Raw genomic sequence first — 19,074 nt, 5'->3', positions numbered from 1 at the left:
AACAACAACTCAACACAGCTGATGGAGAACAACAACTCAACACAGCTGGTGAAGAACAACAACTCAACACAGCTGATGGAGAACAACAAGTCAACACAGCTGATTTAGAACACCAAGTCAACACAGCTGATTTAGAACACCAAGTCAACACAGCTGATGGAGAACAACAAGTCAACACACCTGATGAAGAACAACAACTCAACAACAGAATATGAATTATATTTCTATGCATTCAACCCCTTTCCCCAACTCATTTTACTAGCGTTCTCTCCAGGGGTTGGACTTGTGCATCAAACTGACTCACGCTACAGAAAAAGGCAATATATCATAACAAACACATCTCCATGTGGCCATAACAAACACAACGTGGCCATAACAAACACATCTCCATGTGGCCATAACAAACACATCTCCATATGGCCATAACAAACACATCTCACCGTGGCCATAACAAACACAATGTGGCCATAACAAACACATCTCCATGTGGCCATAACAAACACATCTCAACGTGGCCATAACAAACACATCTCAACGTGGCCATAACAAACACATCTCAACGTGGCAACAAACACATCTTAACGTGGCCATAACAAACACATCTCCATGTGGCCATAACAAACACATCTCAACGTGGCCATAACAAACACATCTCAACGTGGCTATAACAAACACATCTCAACGTGGCCATAACAAACACATCTCAACGTGGCAACAAACACATCTCAACGTGGCCATAACAAACACATCTCAACGTGGCCATAACAAACACATCTCCATGTGGCCATAACAAACACATCTCAACGTGGCAACAAACACATCTCAACGTGGCCATAACAAACACATCTCCATGTGGCCATAACAAACACATCTCAACGTGGCCATAACAAACACATCTCAACGTGGCCATAACAAACACATCTCAACGTGGCCATAACAAACACATCTCAACGTGGCAACAAACACATCTCCATGTGGCCATAACAAACACATCTCAACGTGGCCATAACAAACACATCTCAACGTGGCAACAAACACATCTCCATGTGGGCATAACAAACACATCTCAACGTGGCCATAACAAACACATCTCCATGTGGCCATAACAAACACATCTCCATGTGGCCATAACAAACACAACATGGCCATAACAAACACACCCACTCTGCGCTGGTGTCTTTCTCTCTGGTTAGTTTGTCATTATTTGATTAGCAGGTGTAAATTAATTGACCCAGGACATGTTTAGGGATACAGCAGTAGCAGAAGTGTCTTTGTGTATATCCCAAACTGCACCCTATTCCCTGTAAAGTGCACCACTTTCGACCAGGGCCCATTGGGTAGTGCACTATGTAGGGAATAGGATGCCATTTTGGATGGTGGGACCACAGTACAGCACCACTACTGCGCGCGTGCGTGCGTGCGTGCGTGCGTGTGTGCGTGTGTGTGTGTGAGAGAGAGAGGCTGATTTTCATTCCAAAGCGTGTATGTTTATCCAGAGATGAATGAATCATTGGGATGTTTGTTCAATAGAACCAAACAGACAGACGGGTTACGTCCCAAACAGTACCATATTCCCTATTTAGTGCACTACTTTTGACCCCCATTCGGCTCTGGTCAAAAGGTAGTGCACTATATTTGGGACGCAGCATGGGAGATTGCTCCTGTCTGCATATATAACCACCAAATGGAAAAATACTTGTTCACCTTCATTTAAAGTACAGTGATCTTTCACAATAACAAGGCATCATCATCATCATCATCATCATCATCATGACAATAACCACGGTGGAGGCAGCAGCATCGTGTGCCTTAACAACTTGTGATGATATTCATATCTGTTATTATCATTACTGTTAGTTATGGAGGTGATATCCCCACCACGCTGCTCCACTCGCATTAGCAATCACAATCAACACTATACTCAGGATGCTCTGTCCCAAATGCCACCCTGTTGCCTATACACTGCACTACCTTTAAACCAGGAGGCTAATAGGGCTCTGGTCAAAAGTAGTGCACTATATAGGGAATAGGTTGCCATCTGGGATGTAACCATAGGCTTCATTAAGGGTCAGCTGGGAGCCAATAGAATTGATTCTGATTATGACAACCGTCATCTGGATGGTGCCCTTGTCTGACTGACTTATGAGCGGGCCAAATGGGATTTGCAGAGAATGCATAACTTTACAGGCGTGAAGTGATTAAAGGGACAATCTATGATTCAAAAACAGCTAAACTGTTAACCAGCCACTGTTTTTGGTAAACAGCTGAGGGATGGGGCTGGAGAAATGTAAAATTCATAGACGAAGCTATGGATGCAAGGACTGACCATCCATGAGATCAAAGTGAAGTTTTAATCATGTTTTGAAGCTTTACAGAGTTTTGTTTACAATTACAGTGTTTACAAACAATGCATTAAAAACAAGCTTATGTTTGGGGGTTCTGATGGGGTACGGCAGTTGAACTAAGCTCATGAGGCATTTATAAGTTATATTCCTCAACACTCAATGGCTATATATGATCAATTTAAAAGTAAAAAAAAAAAAATTTTACCAATCCCAGATTGCCCCTTTAAAGGACGCAGGCACAATCAACGTTGGAGCTCTATTCTAACCTCATCTCCCCACTCTGAATGGTATTGCACTCCCTCTGACTGTCTGCAACTAGCCTGCCACTATGCTGCTGCCACTGATCTCCCCCCTCTGAATGGTATTGCACTCCCTCTGACTGTCTGACTGCCTGCAACTAGCCAGCTGCTGCCACTCTACAGACGTCGAGGCCATGTTACAAACACTGTGAAAAATGTTTTTGTTGTAAAAAGGTGTTTATATTCATTTTATCAGTTCAATTTTATACTCACTATAGTCAGTAGTGGTGGTAGTAGTTACTTATAGTTGCAATACTACAGTCACTGTAATGTCTTGCTGTGAAAGCTGTTGGAGTCACTGTAATGTCTTACCTTGAAAGCCATTGCGAAACCTGGATCCGAGGGGCAGTAGTTCAGGAGTATATTCATTATATCCTCCTACAAAGACTTGGCTTTGCGCGTTGAGACCTGCCAGGTGGCCTGGAGAAGAGCCTGTCCTGTTTCTCTGTCCGTCCACCTGAAAGGATACAGAAATGATTCAGTACACCATACTCAGGCTCTGCCTTGATGGATCCACAAAGACAAGACTCCTATTATAGCAGTCTGTCAATGGATCAGCAAAGAGAAGACTCCTATTATAGCAGTCTGTCAATGGATCAGCAAAGAGAAGACTCCTATTATAGCAGTCTGTCAATGGATCAGCAAAGAGAAGACTCCTATTATAGCAGCCTGTCAATGGATCACCAAAGAGAAGACTCCTATTATAGCAGTCTGTCAATGGATCAGCAAAGAGAAGACTCCTATTATAACAGTCTGTCAATGGATCAGCAAAGAGAAGACTCCTATTATAGCAGTCTGTCAATGGATCAGCAAAGAGAAGACTCCTATTATAGCAGTCTGTCAATGGACATATGAGCTTAGATTCCAGTCACAGACCTCTGACCTCAGAATGGGAACAGTCATGTTTTCAGATGACAGTGCATTAAGGAACCTTTTTACAAAATGAAACATATCCTAAAACATCCAAGAGACTCACACTATCGATTACACATTATTTTCAGGGGTAGAAAGATACTGAAAAAGCAAAGCACCTTTAACCATCCTGTTCTCTTGGATCTGCCAAAGTTCACAGTGTGGATATCGATCTCACGGTTCAGCCGGTCGCTGACCATGGTTCCCACACCAGATCCAAGGTTGAACTTGTGAACAATTCTGCCATTCCGAACCCCCAGAACTAGGAAGTCATCTCCATCAATGCCTGTAACCATATAATTAAAATATGGAACACACACATATACAGTGGGGCAAAAAAGTATTTAGTCAGCCACCAATTGTGCAAGTTCTCCCACTTACAAAGATGAGAGAGGCCTGTAATTTTCATCATATGTACACTTCAACTATGACAGACAAAATGAGAAGGAAAAAAATCCAGAAAATCACATTGTAGGATTTTTTATGAATTTATTTGCAAATTATGGTGGAAAATAAGTATTTGGTCACCTACAAACAAGCAAGATGTCTGGCTCTCACAGACCTGTAACTTCTTCTTTAAGAGGCTCCTCTGTCCTCCACTTGTTACCTGTATTAATGGCACCTGTTTGAACTTGTTATCAGTATAAAAGACACCTGTCCACAACTTCAAACAGTCACACTCCAAACTCCACTATGGCCAAGACCAAAGAGCTGTCAAAGGACACCAGAAACAAAATTGTAGACCTACACCAGGCTGGGAAGACTGAATCTGCAATAGGTAAGCAGCTTGGTTTGAAGAAATCAACTGTGGGAGCAATTATTAGGAACTGGAAGACATACAAGACCACTGATAATCTCCCTCGATCTGGGGCTCCACGCAAGATCACAAGCTGATCGCAAAATGATCACAAGAACGGTGGCAAAAATCCCAGAACCACATGGGGGGACCTAGTGAATGACCTGCAGAGAGCTGGGACCAAAGTAACAAAGCCTACCATCAGCAAGGGCATTGAAGATGAAACGTGGCTGGGTATTTCAGCATGACAATGATCCCAAACACACCGCCCGGGCAACGAAAGAGTGGCTTCGTAAAAAGCATTTAAAGGTCCTGGAGTGGCCTAGCCAGTCTCCAGATCTCAAACCCAATGAAAATCTTTGGAGGGAGTTGAAAGTCCGCGTTGCCCAGCAACAGCCCCAAAACATCACTGCTCTAGAGGAGATCTGCATGGAAGAATGGGCCAAAATACCAGCAACAGTGTGTGAAAACCTTGTGAAGACTTACAGAAAACGTTTGACCTCTGTCATTGCCAACAAAGGGTATATAACAAAGTATTGAGATAAACTTTTGTTATTGACCAAATACTTATTTTCCACCATAATTTGCAAATAAATTCATAAAAAATCCTACAATGTGATTTTCTGGATTTTTTTTCTTCTCATTTTGTCTGTCATAGTTGAAGTGTACCTATGTTGAAAATTACAGGCCTCTCTCATCTTTTTAAGTGGGAGAACTTGCACAATTGGTGGCTGACTAAATACTTTTTTGTCCCACTGTATATACAATACAGAACACATACATACAATATAGAACACATATTTCATATATACAATACAGAACACATATATACAATATAGAACACATATCATATATACAATACAGAACACAAACATACAATATAGAACACATATATACAATATAGAACACATATATACAATACAGAACACATATATACAATACAGAACACATACATACAATATAGAACACATATTTCATATATACAATACAGAACACATATATACAATATAGAACACATATCATATATACAATACAGAACACAAACATACAATACAGAACACATATATACAATACAGAACACATATATACAATATAGAACACATATATACAATACAGAACACATATATACAATATAGAACACATATATATACAATACAGAACACATATATACAATATAGAACACATATATACAATATAGAACACATATCATATATACAATATAGAACACATATCATATATACAATATAGAACACATATATACAATATAGAACACATATCATATATACAATATAGAACACATATATATACAATACAGAACACATATATATACAATACAGAACACATATATACAATACAGAACACATATATACAATATAGAACACATATATACAATATAGAACACATATATACAATATAGAACACATATCATATATACAATACAGAACACATATATATACAATACAGAACACATATATACAATACAGAACACATATATACAATACAGAACACATATATACAATACAGAACACATATATATACAATACAGAACACATATATATACAATACAGAACACATGTATACAATATAGAACACATATATACAATACAGAACACATATATACAATACAGAACACATATACAGTGGAAGTCAGAAGTTAACATGCACCTAAGCCAAATACATTTAAACTCAGTTTTTCATAATTCCTGACATTTAATCCTCAAATCAAATCAAATTGTATTTGTCACATACACAGGGTTAGCAGATGTTAATGCAAGTGTAGGGAAATGCTTGTGCTTCTAGTTCCAACCATGCAGTAATATGTAACAAGTAATCTAACCTAACAATTTCACAACTACCTTATACACATAAGTATAAAGGAATGAATAAGAATATGTACATAAAAATACATGAATGAGTGATGGCCGAACGGCATAGGCAAGATGCAGTAGATGGTATGGAGTACAGTATATACACATGAGATGAGTAATGTAGGGTATGTAAACATATAAAGTGCCATTGTTTAAAGTGGCTAGTGATACATTTATTACATCAAGATGGCAAGATGCAGTAGATGGCATAGAGTACAGTATATACATATGATATGAGAAATGTAGGGTATGTAAACATTATATAAAGTGGCATTGTTTAAAGTGGCTAGTGATACATTTATTACATCAATTGTTCCATTATTAAAGTGGCTAGAGTTGAATCAGTATGTTGAAAGCAGCCCCTCAATGTTAGTGGTGGCTGTTTAACAGTCTGATGGCCTTGAGATAGAAGCTGTTTTTCAGTCTCTCTGTCCCAGCTTTGATGCACCTGTACTGACCTCGCCTTCTGGATGATAGCGGGGTGAACAGGCAGTGGCTCGGGTGGTTGTCGTCCTTGATGATCTTTTTGGCCTTCCTGTGACATCGGGTGGTGTAGGTGTCCTGGAGGGCAGGACACCTACACCAGACCTCACTAACCTCTGGAGAGCCTTACGGTTATGGGCGGAGCAGTTGCCGGACCAGGCGGTGACTGCTCCGCCCATAACCGCCCATGCTCCACCCATCCTAGTAACAATTCCCTGACTTAGGTCAGTTAGGATCACCACTTTATTTGAAGAATGTGAAATGTCAGAATAATAGTAGAGAGAATTATTTATTTCAGCTTTTATTTCTTTCATCACATTCCCAGTGGGTCAGAAGTTCACATACACTTAATTAGTATTTGGTAGCATAGCCATTAAATTGTTTAACTTTGGTCAAACATTTTGGGTAGCCTTCCACAAGCTTCCCACAATAAGTTGGGTGAATTTTGGACAATTCCTCCTGACAGAGCTGGTGTAACTGAGTCAGGTTTGTAGGCCTCCATGCTCGCACACTCTTTTCAGTTCTGCCCACAAATGTTCTATGGGATTAAGGTCAGGGCTTTGTGATGGCCCTCCAATACCTTGACTCTGTTGTCCTTCAGCCATTTTGCCACAACTTTGAAAGTATGCTTGGGGTCATTGTCCATTTGGAAGACCCATTTGCAACCAAGCTTTAACTTCCTGACTGATGTCTTGAGATGTTGCTTCAATATATCCACATAATTTTCCTCCCTCATGATGCCATTTATTTTGTGAAGTGCACCAGTCCCTCCTGCAGCAAAGCACCCTAACAACATGATGCTGCCATCCCCGTGCTTCACGGTTGGAATGGTGTTCTTTGGCTTGCAAGCCTCCCCCTTTTTCCTCCAAACATAATGATGGTCATTATGGCCAAACAGTTCTATTTTTGTTTCATCAGACCAGAGGACATTTCTCCAAAAAGTACCTTCTTTGTCCCCATGTGCAGTAGCAAACCGTAGTCTGGCTTTTTTATAGCGGTTTTGGAGCAGTGGCTTCTTCCTTGCTGAGCGGCCTTTCAGGTTATGTCGATATAGGACTCGTTTTACTGTGGGTATAGATACTTTTGTACCTGTTTCCTCCAGCATCTTCACAAGGTCCTTTGCTGTTGTTCTGGGATTGATTTGCACTTTTCGCACCAAAGTACGTTCATCTCTAGGAGACAGAACGCGTCTCCTTCCTGAGCGGTATGACGGCTGCGTGGACCCATGGTGCTTATACTTGCGTACTATTGTTTGTACAGGTGAACGTGGTACCTTCAGGCATTTGGAAATTGCTCCCAAGGATGAACCAGACTTGTGGAGGTCTACAGTATTTCCCCATGATGTCAAGCAAAAAGGACACTGAGTTTGAAGGTAGGCCTTGAAATACATGCACAGGTACACCTCCAATTGACTGAAATTATGTCTATCAGCCTATCAGAAGCTTCTAAAGCCATGACATTTTCTGGAAATATCCAAGCTTTTTAAAGACACAGTCAACTTAGTTAATGTAAACTTCTGACCCACTGGAATTGTGATACAGTGAATTATAAGTGAAATAATCTGTCTTTAAACAATTGTTGGAAAAATTACTTGTGTCATGCACAAAGTAGATGTCCTAACCGACTTGCCAAAACTATAGTTTGTAAACAAGAAATTTGTGGAGTGGTTGAAAAGTGAGATTTAATGACTCCAACCTATGTGTATGTAAACATCTGACTTCAACTGTATATCAAATATACAATATAGAACACATATATACAATATAGAACACATATATACAATATAGAACACATATATACAATATAGAACACATATATACAATATAGAACACATATATACAATATAGAACACATATCATATACACAATATAGAACACATATATACAAAATAGGGGCCTTTCAGGTTATGTCGATATAGGACTCGTTTTACTGTGGGTATAGATACTTTTGTACCTGTTTCCTCCAGCATCTTCACAAGGTCCTTTGCTGTTGTTCTGGGATTAATTTGCACTTTTCGCACCAAAGTACGTTCATCTCTAGGTGCTGTATATACACATATACAGTTTCGAACACATATTTCATATATGCAATATAGAACACATATATACAATATAGAACATATATTATACATACAAAATAGAACACATATCATATACACAATAGAGAACACATACAGTGCCTTGCGAAAGTATTCGGCCCCCTTGAACTTTGCGACCTTTTGCCACATTTCAGGCTTCAAACATAAAGATATAAAACTGTATTGTGGGACACAATCAGTGGAACGACATTTATTGGATATTTCAAACTTTTTTAACATATCAAAAACTGAAAAATTGGGCGTGCAAAATTATTCAGCCCCCTTAAGGTAATACTTTGTAGCGCCACCTTTTGCTGCGATTACAGCTGTAAGTCGCTTGGGGTATGTCTCTATCAGTTTTGCACATCGAGAGACTGACATTTTTTCCCATTCCTCCCTGCAAAACAGCTCGAGCTCAGTGAGGTTGGATGGAGAGCATTTGAACAGCAGTTTTCAGTTCTTTCCACAGATTCTCGATTGGATTCAGGTCTGGACTTTGACTTGGCCATTCTAACACCTGGATATGTTTATTTTTGAACCATTCCATTGTAGATTTTGCTTTATGTTTTGGATCATTGTCTTGTTGGAAGACAAATCTGCGTCCCAGTCTCAGGTCTTTTGCAGACTCCATCAGGTTTTCTTCCAGAATGGTCCTGTATTTGGCTCCATCCATCTTCCCATCAATTTTAACCATCTTCCCTGTCCCTGCTGAAGAAAAGCAGGCCCAAACCATGATGCTGCCACCACCATGTTTGACAGTGGGGATAGTGTGTTCAGCTGTGTTGCTTTTACGCCAAACATAACGTTTTGCATTGTTGCCAAAAAGTTCAATTTTGGTTTCATCTGACCAGAGCACCTTCTTCCACATGTTTGGTGTGTCTCCCAGGTGGCTTGTGGCAAACTTTAAACAACACTTTTAATGGATATCTTTAAGAAATGGCTTTCTTCTTGCCACTCTCCATAAAGGCCAGATTTGTGCAATATACGACTGATTGTTGTCCTATGGACAGAGTCTCCCACCTCAGCTGTAGATCTCTGCAGTTCATCCAGAGTGATCATGGGCCTCTTGGCTGCATGTCTGATCAGTCTTCTCCTTGTATGAGCTGAAAGTTTAGAGGAACGGCCAGGTCTTGCTAGATTTGCAGTGGTCTGATACTCCTTCCATTTCAATATTATCGCTTGCACAGTGCTCCTTGGGATGTTTAAAGCTTGGGAAATCTTTTTGTATCCAAATACGGCTTTAAACTTCTTCACAACAGTATCTCGGACCTGCCTGGTGTGTTCCTTGTTCTTCATGATGCTCTCTGCGCTTTTAACGGACCTCTGAGACTATCACAGTGCAGGTGCATTTATACGGAGACTTGATTACACACAGGTGGATTGTATTTATCATCATTAGTCATTTAGGTCAACATTGGATCATTCAGAGATCCTCACTGAACTTCTGGAGAGAGTTTGCTGCACTGAAAGTAAAGGGGCTGAATAATTTTGCACGCCCAATGTTAAAAAAGTTTGAAATATCCAATAAATGTCGTTCCACTTCATGATTGTGTCCCACTTGTTGTTGATTCTTCACTAAAAAATACAGTTTTATATCTTTATGTTTGAAGCCTGAAATGTGGCAAAAGGTCGCAAAGTTCAAGGGGGCCGAATAATTTTGCAAGGCACTGTACATACAATATAGAACACATGTGTACAATATAGAACATATATATACAATACAGAACACATATATACAATACAGAACACATATATACAATATAGAACACATATATACAATATAGAACACATATATACAATACAGAACACATATATACAATACAGAACACATATATACAATATAGAACACATGTATACAATATAGAACACATGTGTACAATATAGAACACATATATACAATACAGAACACATGTATACAATACAGAACACATGTATACAATATAGAACACATATCATATATTCAATATAGATTACACGCTGCATGATGATTAAATGCCTATAGGATATGTATTATATATCTGGACCATATGACATGGACTCGTATCTCACAAAGTGTAATGGGATCATCAAGTAGTCCGACTACTATGTGCTGCATAACATTTCAAAATATTACCTATGTGACATTGCTGAACCCCATTTCTGCCTCAAAACTGTCTGAATGAATCTAAGCTAAAACAATGACTATGTCAATAATCTTGATGTTTTTTTGGGGTGAGGAAGTCTTTGTCACACCATCTAGTGAAGGATGGTTGTGCTTCATGGAGCAGTATATGGGTGGAGGGACCAGCGTCACAGAGGACTACTTTTGGTTTTATATACTTCCTACTTTTCTATTTCTTCAATAGTTTGTATATCTATGTTTGGTACAATAGCTTCTAAAGTTCGAAAACGTCTAACTTGATTAGACATTTTGTAATTGTTGTCATACAATCCAACATGTTGAATATAAAGCAAATCATTCTACTGGATGTCCCATGGAGGTTTGATGTCAATTTATCAGACCAATTATAGTTGTTCGTTGTTCGTCATCCTTCCCTTTTCATTTCCCTCTTTTTATTTTGTCCTCTTTCTTTCTTTGTACAGTGCTAGTCTTTCTGTTCGGTTCCTTCCCCCCACGACTGCATCATTATTCAAGTTGGCTGTCTCCTTCCTCCTCTCCCTCTATGAATCACCCTAAATAGTCATCTCTAGAGGGAACCAGCCAAGTGCAGAAGATCCACAACCCAACCCTTGTGTTTCCTATTCAGCTGTCCCAAATGGCACCCTATTCCCTACATAGTGCTAGTTTTGACCAGAGCCCTGTGGGCTACATATGCACCATATAGGAAATAGGGTGCCATTTGGGATGCACCCTCTGTCTTTTGATTAAACATACTGTGCACTGATGACATGGCATTCAGTTAAGCAGCTATTAAAGTTGACCTGAGAGAAAGGAAACATTTAAAAGTAAGGAAGGAAAGGAAAGGAAAGGGAAGGAAGGAAGGAAGGAAGGAAGGAAAGGAAGGAAGGAAGGATGGAAGAAAGTAAGGAAGGAAGGAAGGAATGAAGGAAGGAAAGGAAGGAAGGAAGGAAGGAAGGAAGGAAGGAAGGAAGGAAGGAAGGAAGGAAGGAAGGAAGGAAGGAAGGAAGGAAGGAAGGATAGCGCTACATCTGTCCCTTATTAATAGTGTATCCAATTTATGTCTCATCTGCCTCATATCAAAGAACATTAAAAGCTATTAACATAAATTAATGGGAGTCATTTGCTTGCTTGTATCACCTCTTCATCCATTGGCTGCCAGCTACAGTCTTTATTTTATAACCCTCTCTGAAAGAAGATAAAAAACTCTTGAAGTCGAAAACAATAGTTTAGATGAGAGTTGAATTAATTGCAGAGAGATGTCTGGAACACTCATCAGTAGAAAACAGGTTGAAACAGTCTCGTACTCTGCCAAAGGGAGTCCCTTGGCAAAAATATCTTTATTAGCGGGAAAGTGAGTGGAAAGTCTGTGTGTGTGTGTGTGTGTGGGAGAGAGAGTGTGTTTGTGTGTGTGTGTTTGTGTGTGTGCGTGTGTGTGTGTGCCTGCGTGCGTGCGTGTAATCTATCGCCCTGAAAAATCTATTAGGAGCCACACATTGGGACTGCCCCACTCCTTTTGAAAACAAATGAATGAAAAATCCTAAAGGTTGAATGGAATTCAACTCTCCTTTAACAAAAGAAAAATAGACTGCTCCATCCTCACCCTGTCCTTTCTGTCCAGAGAAGAGGATGAGGTTGTCCTTCAGAGCTGAGGCTCTGTCGGCGAACGTTAGTTTCAGTTGGAACTCGTAGTAGACACTGAGACTGGGGATGGAAGAGTACGCCATGAACGAGGTGTACCCAAACTCATCATTCCCACTGAACCTGGCCCGGGTGATGTTGATGGCTGCAGGGGAAAATAAAAAGCAATATACAAACTCTGTTACAGTTCGTTGCTCACCATCAAGGAACATATAGTTTTGTTACTCATAATCAAGGAACATATAGTTTTGTTACTCATAATCAAGGAACATATAGTTTTGTTACTCATAATCAAGAAAAATATAGTTCCGTTACTCACCATCAAGACAAATATAGTTCTGTTACTCACCATCAACAAACATATAATTATGTTACTCACCATCAAGGAACATATAGGTTTGTTACTCACCATCAAGGAACATATCGTTTTGTTACTCACCATCAAGGAACATATAATTTTGTTACTCATGATCAATAAAAATATAGTTCCGTTACTCACCATCAAGACAAATATAGTTCTGTTACTCACCATCAACAAACATATAATTATGTTACTCACCATCAACAAACATATAGTTCTGTTACTCACCATCAAGACAAATATAGTTCTGTTACTCACCATCAACAAACATATAATTATGTTACTCACCATCAAGGAACATATAATTATGTTACTCACCATCAACAAACATATAATTATGTTACTCACCATCAAGGAACATATAATTATGTTACTCACCATCAACAAACATATAATTATGTTACTCACCATCAACAAACATATAGTTCTGTTACTCACCATCAAGACAAATATAGTTCTGTTACTCACCATCAACAGACATATAATTATGTTACTCACCATCAAGGAATATATAGTTATGTTGCTCACCATCAACAAACCTATAGTTATGTTACTCACCATCAAGGGACATATAGTTCTGTTACTCACCATCAAGGAACATAGAGTCCTGTTACTCACCATCAAGACAAATATAGTTATGTTACTCACCATCAAGGGACGTATAGTTATGTTACTCACCATCAACAAACATATAGTTCTGTTACTAACCTTCAAGGAACATGTAGTTCTGTTACTCACCATCAAGGGACATATAGTTCTGTTACTCACCATCAAGGGACGTATAGTTCTGTTACTCACCCTCAAGAAACACATAGTTATGCTGCTCACCATCATGGGACATATAGTTCTGTTACTCACCATCAAGACAAATATAGTCCTGTTACTCACCATCATGGGACATATAGTTATGTTACTCACCAACAAATATGAGGCAGAAATGCGACGACATTACAATTGCTCACCGATAAAGAGTAATCTAACATAATGGCACAGGTTATAAGAATATAATAGACAAGAATAGACTAGGAACCCCCAGTGAGGATAACTGACAGTATAGAATAGAACAGACTAGGAAGACCTGGTGAGGATAACTGACAGTATACAATAGAATAGATTAGGAAACCCCAGTAATGATAACTGACAGTATAGAATGGAATAGACTAGAAGCCCCAGTGAGGATAATTGACAGTATAGAATATAATAGACTAGAAGCCCCAGTGAGGATAATTGACAGTATAGAATAGAATAGACTAGAAGCCCCAGTGAGGATAATTGACAGTATAGAATAGAATAGACTAGAAGCCCCAGTGAGGATAATTGACAACATAGAATAGAATAGACTAGAAGCCCCAGTAAGGATAACTGACAGTATAGAATAGAATAGACTAGAAGCCATAGTGAGGATAATTGACAGTATAGAATAGACTAGAAGCCCCAGTGAGGATAATTGACAGTATAGAATAGAATAGACTAGAATCACCAGTGAGGATAACTGACAGTAGCCTACATATCTTAGTCCTATGGACATGAAACATTATAGACCTGGATGAAATAGAAGTGTACAGTAGCTGAAATATTACACACCGAACTGTGTGTTACACCCAGAACCAATGTATCTCTATATCACCATACATCTATATACAGCTCTTACTACATCAATCTTAACATCACTATTACATAAATGTCTTTGATTATTTTGCTTCCAACACGTCACCAGCATCGGCAGTACTAGCAGCTGCCACAAGACAGCACTGTTGATTCACCATGCCGTACCACAGAGACACCATGCCGTACCACCACCTCACAATGATATAAGGATGATGGCCTGTTTTAGAATACTGCCTTTTCCCCATCCCCATTTTCTTTTCATTAGTCGCTGCTAACAAAGGTTCTTGGCAGGCGAGCAACATTTCAAATACCCTACATAATGTTCACTGCTGGTAGCAGGGGGACAATAACTAATCCCAGTGATTATCAATTACAATCAACAGCTTACTAGTTCTAAATGCATAGTTGATTCAATAATGCTGCCTGCCTCTTTCTCCCTTGTTCTCTTCCCATTTTAGCACTGACCACTGATTCACTGGATTTTACACCAGGGAGGGACTTAATGGGAATATCCTCTCTCTCTCCCCATCTCTCCCTCCCTCCCCCCTCCCGCCCCAGAATAAATGAAACATCTGTGGCATATCTCGGCACACCAATCAGACCCTGGTCGTGCAGCAACATTAGGCTCTATATCTTAGCAAATATATTGTAACTTGCATATTGTCTCTTTCTTTCTCTCTTTCTCGTGACTTCCTTCTCTCTGTCTGTCTCTTTCTCGTGACTTCCTTCTCTCTGTCTGTCTCTCTTTCTCGTGATTTCCTTCTCTCTGTCTGTCTCTTTCTCGTGACTTCCTTCTCTCTGTCTGTCTCTCTTTCTCGTGATTTCCTTCTCTCTGTCTGTCTCTTTCCTTCCCCTCAGTCCTTCTAGCCCTCCATGTCTACATACAATGTCTGCATCCCAAATGGTAGTGTATTCCCTTAATTCTGCACTACAGCTGTTCTAACATGGGGATTTGTGAAGCGTATTCCTCGGTCTGAGGTGTCTCCACTTACGTCAGTGAATAGTTAGCTTTTTCACTTGGCGCCAACTGGTAAGACGCTTCAGGAGGAAGCTGTAATGGCTAATCAAGCAGCGCGGCATCCTTTACAGAGCTCCCCTCTGTGACTGGTCGGTGCTCCTCTGTTTGGCTAGTGAATTATTGATGCCTGTTATGCAGGAAAAAAATTCTGCTGTTATTGTTAAGTCTGGTTTGTATTTGGTTTCAACATTGGTTTTGTATTTCCACAGTGTTTATTGAGCGGCTGCTTCACGGCTTTATAGCAACAGCTCAATCTGAGTTTCTATAGTCAGTTTGAACTGATTGTCTGTGGACGCTCCCTCAGTGGCATGCAGCATGTTTTTACCTCTGCTCTCTGAGTGCAATGCAGCTTCCCTCTCTTCCTGTTCCTCCTCCTCCTCCCCTTCTTTGTGGTTATTTGCAGGGAGAGCTGATATGAGCATGAATTCCTGTTGAGCTTCTTGTCAAGGGTCATATACATTGCTATTTCTAGGACAGAATAGTCTTGGGGATCAGGGCACTATACACTACATTTGACAAAGGATAGTGAGGTATCCACAGGGTACAAATCCCCTCCTCCATCAAATATCATAGACAGGCACAAAAGGTTGTACTGTAGGTGGAGCCCAGGCGTGACCCCCTATCGACAGGTTCAACGGCGCTAGGTGGAGCCCAGGCGTGACCCCCTATCGACAGGATCAACGGTAGGTGGAGCCCAGGCGTGACCCCCTATCGACAGGTTCAACGGTAGGTGGAGCCCAGGCATGACCCCCTATCGACAGGATCAACGGTAGGTGGAGCCCAGGCGTGACCCCCTATCGACAGGATCAACGGTAGGTGGAGCCCAGGCATGACCCCCTATCGACAGGATCAACGGTAGGTGGAGCCCAGGCGTGACCTCCTATCGACAGGATCAACGGTAGATGGAGCCCAGGCGTGACCCCCTATCGACAGGTTCAACAACGGTAGGTGGAGCCCAGGCATGACCCCCTATCGACAGGATCAACGGTAGATGGAGCCCAGGCGTGACCCCCTATCGACAGGTTCAACAACGGTAGGTGGAGCCCAGGCATGACCCCCTATCGACAGGATCAACGGTAGATGGAGCCCAGGCGTGACCCCTATCGACAGGTTTAATGGTAGGTGGAGCCCAGGCATAACCTCCTATCGACAGGATCAACGGTAGGTGGAGCCCAGGCGTGACCCCCTATCGACAGGATCAACGGTAGGTGGAGCCCAGGTGTGACCTCCTATCGACAGGTTCAGCGGTTGTGGAAGATCTTGGTGTTCTATGTGTATTCCCTGACATCCAGTGTACCCTAAGCGGGGTTTTACAGCACCCGGATGCATCCGTTTATCAGAAATACAGCTAATTCAACTTACAGTAGCTTCTTTTTCTTCTGAAACCGGATGTGGGAACTCCGCCCAGGCGTCTTTTTGCGCCTGCTATGTTAGGTTGCATCTGTGTGATAGCACTGAGAGTAGTGATTGGTTTCTTCTCTCTAGATGGCCTCAAGCATTCCACATCTTTCCTCACACTCTGTCGGTATGAACTGAACATGGTGATGCCAAGTCCAAAATGGCACTCTATTTCCTAAATAGTGCACTACTTTTGACCAGATCCATCAGGAAGTGCATTACGTAAGAAATAGGGTGCCATTTGGGATGCATCCACAACCATTAAAAATATAACCTACCGACCCTTCCCCTGCTCCCACCCAATCTATTCTGATATACAGGAAGCCTTAAGGCTGACTTATTGGGAGTAGCTTGTGTTACTATATTCGTTGTGAACCGACGGTTTGAACAACACAAATCAATAGACACCATAAAGCCTGCTGTTGTTATTCTGAGTTTGTGAGTTCACCTCATGTAGTCTGGTCCTAACTCCTGTAGCTAGGAGTACTGCATTATTACACACTTCAATAGACCACATACCAGAACATCAACTATTTCCACCAAGTACAGTAGAAGTTTATATTGTGTTCTCCTCTCCCTGTGGGAATGAATGTCTAACACATTATAAGACCTTGGCTGACATGGCTGGCTGCCATTCAATCAAAGCTTGCAATGGGGAAAATACAAAACATTGCTTCTAGGCAGAGAAAACAGATGCCTATTTCAAGTAAATGAAGAGGTCGGATTCCCAAATGAAAATAAAATAAATGAATAATCATTCCCATTCATTTGAGATTGAGGCCTGCAGATTTATTTGAACTGTGTGTAGCCTATTGAATCCACCCACAACTGTGGGAAAATATTTCCTACAACAAGCCAAAAAATAACACTGCAATCTAATCCTTCCAGAAATGACATACAACACAGCATCATGAAGAGAATAAGTAAGACAGGAGGTTAAGTATCTCTGGTGTTATATATGTGATAGCCAGGCCCCAGATCAGTTTGAGCTGTAAGAGAGAAAGTTTAGTATTATCTCTGCTGTTATAAATATGATAGCCAGGTCCCAGATCAGTTTGAGCTGTAAGAGAGAAAGTTTAGTATTATCTCTGCTGTTATAAATATGATAGCCAGGTCCCAGATCAGTTTGAGCTGTAAGAGAGGAAGTTTTAGTATTATCTCTGCTGTTATAAATATGATAGCCAGGTCCCAGATCAGTTTGACCTGTAAGACAGGAAGTTTAGTATTATCTCTGCTGTTATAAATATGATAGCCAGGTCCCAGATCAGTTTGAGCTGTAAGACAGGAAGTTTAGTATTATCTCTGCTGTTATAAATATGATAGCCAGGTCCCAGATCAGTTTGAGCTGTAAGACAGGAAGTTTAGTATTAACTCTGCTGTCATAAATGCCAGGTCTCAGATCAGTTTGAGCTGTGTTGCTAAATCCTATTGAATGACTAGACATGACAATGACCATCAGAGTTGGCAAGACAGCATAACTAGATCAGGGACCAGGCTTGATTTCTGTAGTAGTGTAGAGGTACGTCATTCTAAGCATGGACAGAACACAAGAACAGCTGTGGCACAACTCAGTGATATAAGGGGTTACAGACACAGTAGAGAGAGGGTGGGCTCTTTGGGTTTCATCAGTTATGCAAATAATTTTGGGAATAATCAGTCTGTTTAAATGAACACTCTTTTGAGTTTAGGACCTACACACATTATTCTCACTGTATATCTGGGTTGGGATCAATTCCATTTCAATTAAGTTGATTCAGGAACTGACCCCAACACTGCTGTTTATTAACCATGAGATGCTTATTGACCTTCATGGACCTTCTATGACAGGTTTGAGGGAATAAAGGATGTTCTATCACCCAGGTAGTGGTGAGGGAATAAAGAACGTTCTATCACCCAGGTGGTGGTGAGGGAATAAAGGATGTTCTATCACCCAGGTAGTGGTGAGGGAATAAAGAACGTTCTATCACCCAGGTGGTGGTGAGGGAATAAAGGATGTTCTATCACCCAGGTGGTGGTGAGGGAATAAAGGATGTTCTATCACCCAGGTAGTGGTGAGGGAATAAAGGATGTTCTATCACCCAGGTGGTGGTGAGGGCATAAAGGATGTTCTATCACCCAGGTGGTGGTGAGGGAATAAAGGATGTTCTAT

At 40.6% G+C, this 19,074-nt stretch overlaps 1 protein-coding gene across 1 annotated transcript in view; it reads right to left on the bottom strand.

The window, feature by feature from the left end:
• The window catches only part of LOC139381311 (eyes shut homolog), a 254,785-nt gene that overhangs the window by 23,378 nt on the left and 212,333 nt on the right, over positions 1 to 19,074 (bottom strand). The window contains exons 25-27 of the mRNA XM_071124763.1: positions 12,503 to 12,685; positions 3,676 to 3,842; positions 2,957 to 3,101 (exon numbers count right to left, since the gene is read on the bottom strand). Of these exons, the coding sequence (XP_070980864.1) occupies positions 2,957 to 3,101; positions 3,676 to 3,842; positions 12,503 to 12,685 (495 nt within the window). The remainder of the gene's footprint in view (positions 1 to 2,956; positions 3,102 to 3,675; positions 3,843 to 12,502; positions 12,686 to 19,074) is intronic.

Source organism: Oncorhynchus clarkii, chromosome 23 (assembly GCF_045791955.1).
Source record: "Oncorhynchus clarkii lewisi isolate Uvic-CL-2024 chromosome 23, UVic_Ocla_1.0, whole genome shotgun sequence".
NCBI classification, from domain to species: Eukaryota; Metazoa; Chordata; class Actinopteri; order Salmoniformes; family Salmonidae; genus Oncorhynchus; species Oncorhynchus clarkii.
This window is presented reverse-complemented; position numbering and strand designations above follow the sequence as displayed.